Source organism: Lithobates pipiens, unplaced genomic scaffold (genome assembly GCF_037356315.1).
Source record: "Lithobates pipiens isolate NorthernLeopardFrog02 unplaced genomic scaffold, aLitPip1_a1.2 Scaffold_10, whole genome shotgun sequence".
NCBI lineage: Eukaryota > Metazoa > Chordata > Amphibia > Anura > Ranidae > Lithobates > Lithobates pipiens.
Genome location: NW_027507686.1, coordinates 26,626,578 through 26,635,243, shown reverse-complemented (window position 1 = coordinate 26,635,243; position 8,666 = coordinate 26,626,578). Strand labels below are relative to the sequence as shown.

At 38.4% G+C, this 8,666-nt stretch overlaps 1 protein-coding gene across 1 annotated transcript; it reads left to right on the top strand.

Annotated features, from left to right (window-relative positions):
• The first annotated feature begins 206 nt into the window (after positions 1-206).
• FOXF1 (forkhead box F1) lies at positions 207-7,515 on the top strand. The gene is made up of 2 exons (XM_077453163.1): positions 207-1,926; positions 6,613-7,515. The coding sequence occupies exons 1-2, from the start codon at positions 957-959 to the stop codon at positions 6,768-6,770; spliced, it is 1,128 nt and encodes a 375-aa protein (XP_077309289.1). The 5' UTR covers positions 207-956; the 3' UTR covers positions 6,771-7,515.
• The last annotated feature ends 1,151 nt before the right edge of the window (positions 7,516-8,666 follow it).

Genomic DNA, 8,666 nt, shown 5'->3' with positions numbered 1-8,666 from the left:
CTGTATCACTCCATGGTGCTGTGTAGGGAACAGTCCCTATAGCTAAGAGTTTATAAAAAAAAAAAGAGTGATTTAAAGGATGAAGGCAGTGGCGCCTTTAATTGACCCCCAGTTGTCAGGGGAGGGGGGGGGGTGTACCAAAAAAAAAGGAGGAGGGGGTCTGTGGGCGGGGCCACCCTGCTTCTTACGTCTGACTGTGAAGAGCCGACAAACGCAGATGAGTCGAGATAAGTAAAAAGGCGGACAGCAGAGACTGAGCTCAATCCAGGAGAGGCTGCAAAGCACAGCAGGTCACAGGTGACTTCAGGCAGCGCCTAGACTGCACGGCTGTATGCAAGGGAAGAAGAGTGCAGAGCAGGAGTCATCTGGAGTCAGCAGAGCCCGACTCTACCCAAGGCACAACATTGGACATTGCAGTATCCAGGTCCAGGGAACAGAACCCGGTTACAGCAGGAGAGGCAAGCTACAGATCTCAGCTCTGTCCAGGGAAGCAGAGCTTTGACACAGCAGCCAAAACTGGGCTGGACAGCAAGCTTGCTAATATTCCTCTTCCTGTTCCAGCTGTTGCATTCAGTAGTAGACGTTGCTCTCTCCCAGGCTCCTCTGACCAGCCTCTTCCAGCTCTCCTCCAGGCTCCTCTGACCAGCGTCTTACAGCTCTCCTCCAGGCTCCTATGACCAGCGTCTTACAGCTCTCCTCCAGGCTCCCCTGACCAGAGTCTTCCAGCTCTCCTCCAGGCTCTACTGACCAAAGTCTTCCAGTTCTTCTCCAGGTTCTACTGACCAGAGTCTTCCATCTCTACAGATCAGAGTTTTTCAGCCTCCTGACCAGTCTTCTACAGTCCTCCACCAACTGTCCCAGCAGCGGTCAGTTGAAGAAGCCCCCGTCTCCAAGCCTCTCCCACCTACTGACCACCATCAACTTCTCCAAGCTCTGAAGCCTATCAAGCTTTGCAAATGACCGCAGAGATCCAACAGCCGCCCTCCCAGACCCCTTCCCAGAGCAGCCCCATGTCTGGAGCCACCGAGAAGCAGACCACGGTCATGGAGTCAGCCTCCTGCACCACCAAGACCAAGAAGACCAACGCCGGCATCAGGAGGCCAGAGAAACCCCCATACTCCTACATAGCCCTAATAGTCATGGCCATCCAGAGCTCCCCCACCAAGAGGCTGACCCTCAGTGAGATCTACCAGTTCCTCCAGAGTAGGTTCCCCTTCTTCAGGGGCTCCTACCAGGGCTGGAAGAATTCTGTGAGACACAACCTGTCCCTCAATGAGTGCTTCATCAAGCTGCCCAAGGGTCTGGGCAGGCCGGGAAAAGGGCACTACTGGACCATTGACCCGGCCAGCGAGTTCATGTTTGAGGAAGGATCCTTCAGGAGAAGGCCCAGAGGCTTCAGGAGGAAATGTCAAGCCTTGAAGCCCATGTACAGCATGATGAATGGTCTGGGCTTCAACCATATACCGGATAGTTACAGTTTCCAGGGATCTGGAGGGGGCATCTCCTGCCAACCCAACAGTCTGGCACTGGACAGTGGCATAGGCATGATGAATGGACATTTGACAAGCAACGTGGACGGAATGGGGTTAACTGGGCACCCGGTGTCTCACCTGACTGCCAATGGGGGCCACTCCTACATGGGCAGCTGCACAGGCTCCTCCGGGGGTGATTACCCCCACCACGATTCAGGGTCTCCTCTCCTTGGAGGAGGGGGCGTTATGGAGCCACATTCTGTGTACAGCAGTCCGGCCTCAGCTTGGGCACCCACCTCTTCTGCCCTCTCAGGAGGGGCACCCTACATCAAGCAACAGCCCCTGTCACCCTGCAACTCTGCCACCAACCCTTTGTCCTCCAGCCTTTCATCCCACTCCCTGGAGCAGCAATACCTGCACCAAAACAGCCACAACACAGCATCTGATTTACAAGGTGAGTACCACTCAGCTGCAAGCCACTGGTGGCCCATGGCGCCAAGGCTGGCCTTATAAGGAAATGATCAATGTACATAACCCATAGCAACCAGTCACTAATACTTTATATACTGGTCATCGTGAGCTGATGAAAGACGACAAAATTGACTGACCTGGGCTATTGCACATCATGGCTTTTCCAGAAATTCGAACAATCTCTTTCCTATTTCTTGTGACAGTTAATATAATTGTATATTAGTCATTGGTACAAATAATCTAGAAACTCTGTGTGGTTGATTTACTAAAATTGGAGAGTACAAATTCTGGTTCACCTATGCATTATAGCCAATCCACTTTTGACTTCAGCTTGTTCAATTAAACTTTGACCAAAAACAACACTGGAAGCTGATAGGTTTCTATACAGAGCTGCACCAGATTTTGCACTCTCCAGTTTTAGTACATCAACCCCTGTGAGAGCATTCCTAGGCATCACTGCACCAAGGCCCACCATCTGAGAGGATGAATCTGGTCAAGCTGCACCATCCTGCACTAAAACCTAGGAATTATCTTTGCAGGCATGGAGAGAAAATGAGGGATAATAACATTGGGAGGGGGGGGGGGGGGCGTCTGAGGGAGCACATGTGGGACAGGATGGCATGGCAGCAGTTAGTGTGGTGCCACCGGGGCTGCATCCAGGGAAATTGAGGGTGAAGGTCTGTCTGAAGGCCTGAGGCTCGTTCTGCCCCAGGGGGGAAGTAGTCCCCTCTGACCACCATGCCCTGAAGGCATCTCTGTGCTTTCCTGTTGTCGCCCTGCCCAGAAAACATTCCAATGTTATCCAGAGAGAATGTTTTCATGCATTCATTCCTTATATCTATTAAGTTAAGCTGATGCCATTCATTAAAACAAATACACTTTTAAATATAGTAATTTTATTATGTGAAACATAATGTCATATATTATGCACATAGTGTATATGTCCTTACCTAAAATACAAAACATACAGGTTTTTACCTTTCTCTCAATACACACACACACAAACACATATATGTATATATATTAAATACCTCCACATTTTTTTTTTCTCTCTCTACTCAAGGGTCTCTCATTATCCCCTTCCATCGATTAACGTCTACATCTCTATAGGTTTCCTTTCTTCTCTCTCCTCCATCCTTTCCCTCCTTCTTTTATTCCACTCCTGCCTTCTATACATTCCCTGTAGTTTTGGTGTATCTAGATTACAGGTATGGATTATCAGATTGTAACATGTACGGAAAATATTTTTCTTTCTTTCTTTCTTTCTTTCTTTCTTTCTTTCTTTCTTTCTTTCTTTCTTTCTTTCTTTCTTTCTTTCTTTCTTTCTTTCTTTCGTTCTTTCATTCTTTCTTTCCTATCAATTATATATATATATATATATATATATAGAGAGAGAGAGAGAGAGAGAGAGAGAGAGAGAGAGAGAGAGAAAGAAAGAAATTGGTAAATTGGTATATTATAATAATATGTATGATGTAATATACAATCTCTCTTTCACTTTCTCTCTCTCTCTCTCTTTTCTTTCCTTCTTCTTTCTTTACTTCATGTTCTCTCTCCACTTTCTCTCTATAGGTCTCTCTCTACCCCCTGCTTATACATCTCCTCTATTCAAATATTTGTATTGATGTATTAAGCACACCTGATTTATTTCCATCTTTATGCTATTCCTCCTCTCTTTATATCAATCCATCCCCCATCCATCCAACCATCCATCTTTCAGTTTTTTTTTTTTTTTTTTACTTTCATTCATTCTTTCTTTGCCTTTCTTGTATATTCTTTCCCCCCCTGATAGGACTGGGTATGGAAGTGGGCACATCTGACAATATGGAATACCGAACACCCCACACCACAGATGATACATTTATATGATTATGTATCAGTTTTGTAATTTATACTATTTAATAGCTGTAACTTTTTTTCAGGAGAAGCTGTGCCCCTTAATATGGAATGATTTTTGCATTAAGCTCCCATTACTGTATCTATCCGGTTCCCCAGAGCTCTTTTGTTGCTGTCTCCTATCATGACAAATTGTTATAATTACCCCAATAAGTGGTTGGGATGTTCTGAGGGTATGGAGCAGCTTTCCGCTCACTCCATGTAATGAAAAACTTCCCTTTTGTCAGTCTTCTTTTACTAAAACGTCTATTTCTTTCTTTTTTTCCTGCACATCTGCAACAGGGAAGAAACATGTACCATGAACACACATGTAGAGGAAATTAAATATACATGGGGCATTTTGAGGGGTAATTTACTAAAGGAGCTAAAAAATTGCGAATTTTCACTTCAATTATCCAATCATGTGCAGAAGAAATAAGTAAACAGCAGTTTGATTTTTTACATGATTGGATAATTGAAGAGAATAATTGAAGAGAATACTCTCATAATTTATTGTGTGAAGATTTCCAACTACTTTAGTAAACCAGACTTCATATTGTCAAACATATTTCAGTTTACTGCTATACTTTTTATAAATGCATTTGTAGCTGCAAACGTCTTATTTATTATCACCTTGTTATTGTAACACTGCTAAGCATAGGTTATTATACAATTCTCTGTAATTACCACCTAAAATGAACCTGTTTAAGCATTAACAGTGACAAAATAAAAATGAAACCTGTGCATAAATCCACAGAAATACAACTAAAAAGATTATATTCTCTCTCTCTCTTATATAGATACATATATGTATCCATAAAGCTATCTGAACACTGTGTATTCAATAGTGAAACTGTGGGCATGGGATTGATTTACTAAAAGCAACTAGGCTATATCTAAATACATTCTGAAAAAATTGTGTTCTCAGAAATTACTTAACTATACTTTTACCTAATAAAAATAATGTCAATACCAACTGTATGGTGATTATTATATTAATTTTAGCACAAAACTTTCATAACAAAATAATAATATCACACGTTCAAGGCAGGTTTATGCAGAATATAGTTTTGTGATGATAATAATAAATGTACACAAACAAAAAACAAATATATAATGAAACAAAGTTTGTGATAATAATCCACTTATCTGCCCACACCCAGTCACCCAGCATAAATATACATATTGTGGGTAATAATAATATTATATTGTAGGGTAATCACTATACTGTATAAACTTAGCATAAAACTACCATGATAGTTGTTAATTATAATGATATCTCTAAGTCTATGTAAATTTTTGGGGGCTTTTTTTTAACCTTATCTTATCTTACTAGCAATAACAATAATATTGATAAGAACGCACTATCCTCAAGATAGCTATTGTAACCTAAATTTCATAAATACACGAATGTACTTACATACAAATAAGTATAGTTCGTAAATAAAAAATGAAAATGTATTTTTAGATACAAATTCGGGCTAAAAATTATTATTATTAATAATAATAATAATAATAATAATAATAATAATAATAATAATAATAATAATAATAATATTATTGTAGGTAATAACTACAGGCATACCCCACTTTTAAGTACACAATGGGGTTTATTTACTAAAGCTGGAAAGTGCAAAATCAGGCTCACTTCTGCACAGAAACCAATGAGCTTCCAGGTTTTATTGCCAAAGCTTAATTGAACAAGCTGGGGTTAGAATTAGATTAGAAGCTCATTGATTTCTATGCAGAAGTGAGCCTGATTTTGCACTTTCCAGCTTTAGTAAATAAACCCCATTGTTTTCCTAAAAGTGGGGTATGCCTGTATATGCACCGTGGCATAAAACCATCATGATAGTTGTTAATTATAGTGATATCTCTCTAGGTCTATGTTACATTTTTGGGGCTTATCACTACCTTATCTTACTAGCAATAATAATAATTATATTGATAAGAACACACTATCCTCAAGATAGCTATTGTATAGTTAAAAACCTACATTTTGAACATACATAAATGTACTTAAATACGAATAAACATAATTCATAAATAAATAGTGGAAATACATTTTTAGATAATAATTTGGGGTTACAATAATAATAATAATATTAATATTGTAGGTAATAACTATATACACTGTAGCATAAAACTACCATGATAGTTGTTATTTATAGTGATATCTCATTTTGAGGCTTATTATCTTATTACCTTGTCTTATTATTAATAATAATGATATAGATAAGAACACACTATTCTCTAATTAGCTATTGTATAGTTAATAACCTACATTTTTTAAATACATAAATGTACTTAAATAGAAATAAACATAATTCATAAATATTAAACTTTTTTTTAATAATAATTTGGGGTTACAATAAAAATAAGAATAATACTTATTATTATTAATAATAATAATAATAATAAATTATTATTATTATTATGATAATATTGTAGGTACTAACTATACACACTGTACCATAAAACTATCATGATAGTTGATAAGATATTGATTTCTTCACAAGGTCTGCATTACATTTCGGGGTTGTCTTCTCTATGATTAGGAACATCCTAGCCTCAATATAAGCTATTTAGCTATTGTAATGGTATATATATATATATATATATATATATATATATATATATATATATATATTTATAATGATTTTAGTTTATTTACTGTTTGGATGAACTACAAGCCTTAGCATGCAATGCCTGTTGCCCTTCCCCCACAGCTAAAGTTTGACAGGTGTGGTGCCCATGTCCTCTATAATGATGCCATTTTCTTGCCTCTTCACAGGTATCCCCAGGTATCACTCCCAGTCCCCCAGCATGAATGACAGAAAGGAGTTTGTCTTCTCGTTCAATGCCATGGCCTCGTCCTCCATGCACGCAGGGAGCGGATCCTATTACCACCAGCAAGTCAGTTATCAGGACATCAAGCCTTGTGTGATGTGATCCCTGCCAGCAGCAGGCCAGAAATGGGCCCCTTCACCCTGGACTCTGCATGTGGGCCACTCTGCAGCTGACACCCCTCAACCAGCCATGGAAAGTCTCTGATGGCAGCCAAAAGCTGCCCACTGTCACTGTCCCTTCACTGTACATTGGGTTCTTTTTATTCCTCCCACTGGAAGCCATATCAAAGTGAAAGTAAAGCGCATAAAAAGGACTACTTATTTTATTTTTTACAGAGGTATAACCATTTTATATCTCCGGTCAGCCAAGAAAACCCTGCAAATCCAGTTCAAGAAAGGGATTTTTTTTTATTTTTTATTTTTATTTTTTATAATACTTCACCTCCTTTCTATTTTCTGCTGAAAGAAGGATTTGTAAAATAATATATATACATCTTTTTTTTTCTATTTGACTTTATAGCTTCACTAATGACCAGGCTGACACAAATATATCCTTTTATCCTTCTGGCCAACAAGAGTGGACTTCAGGCCCGGATTATGAAGTTGCAGAGCTAATATGGCACTTTTTTTTTATTAAGACAATATTTATTTATCTTTTATTCAGTAAAAAAATAAAAAATAAAAATAAAATATAAAGACACCACCTTGCGTCAGTTTATCAGTATTAAAATGGTGTTTTTGTTGGCAATATTTGCCTTGTGAATTTTTGTTTTGGGTCACTGTAAAATAGGAACAAGCTCTGTATTAAACCAAAAGAACAAATAAACTACAATATCTTTTCTATTAAACGATGATGAAGGTCTCTTTTATGCCTCTTTGTATTTTGGATGGACAGCTATTTTTTTTCTTCTTTTTTTTGCTACACTGTACATTTTTATCCAATTGTAATTTTTATTTTGTTTTAAAACATGGTTTTTACTTCATTTTGTGAAAGACTTCACAAATATACAAAGAAATCCAAATTCAGACGCAATTGTTTTTTTTTTCCCACTTGTCATATTACATTTCATGTGTTGACTGTACATATTTATTACAGTTATGATATGCGAACATTAAATATTTATATACACGTTTCAATTATTAAATATTAAAGAAATAAAAATAACAAATCAACACATACCTCAAAGACTGGTACATTTATCCAAATTAACCCTTAATTATAGTGAATGTATTTAATTTTTCCTTATCTTCAAAAATAATATTTTATTTTAAAGAAATTATTTTTCTTAATTGAATTTCTTCTATGAAATAAGATGGTATTGAATAAAAATTTTGTGAATATTTTAAATGCAAACTAAAAGAAACAAAATTGACCCTATATAACCAATCATTAGCCTAGCCTGCTATGGGCAACTATTTCACTGCATGCACTGTTGTGCCCAAATTTTGGCAAATTTTCCTTAAATTTTCATCATGTGATCCCCTCCCCCCTTACTTATTGATAATAATATTGTGTACAATATATGGAGAAGTAGGAGTGAATCCAGCTTACCCTCACACATTTTAAATGCTCCAAAAAGTTTGGTTTATTTTTTATTGAACAATAATGCAGAAAAGGGGGAATTATCTGGTGTAGGCAACAATAGGAGACCCTCTGGGAGTGTAATTACCAGTCTCAGGGGTCACTGTAGGGTACAGCAAATATTGCTGGAGAAAACCAACATATTCCCTAATAAGAGGTGAATGCCTATTGATCGCTATAGATCAGACTGAGACTTGTAGTCCCACAGCCAGCCAGAGAGCCTTAAGACCAACCGCAGCTTTTCCCTTACTGAGCCATAAATCCTTCACTTCATCCTCTGCTTCATGTCAGCCCTGACAGGGCTCTGATTGGAGCTAATCCACTGGGGTCGCCTGTCCCCTGCAGAGCCAGAAACTAGAGAGGAGACGCCTTCCTAGGTTTATTGACCCTGAGATTGTGCGCCGGGGAGCGCAGGAT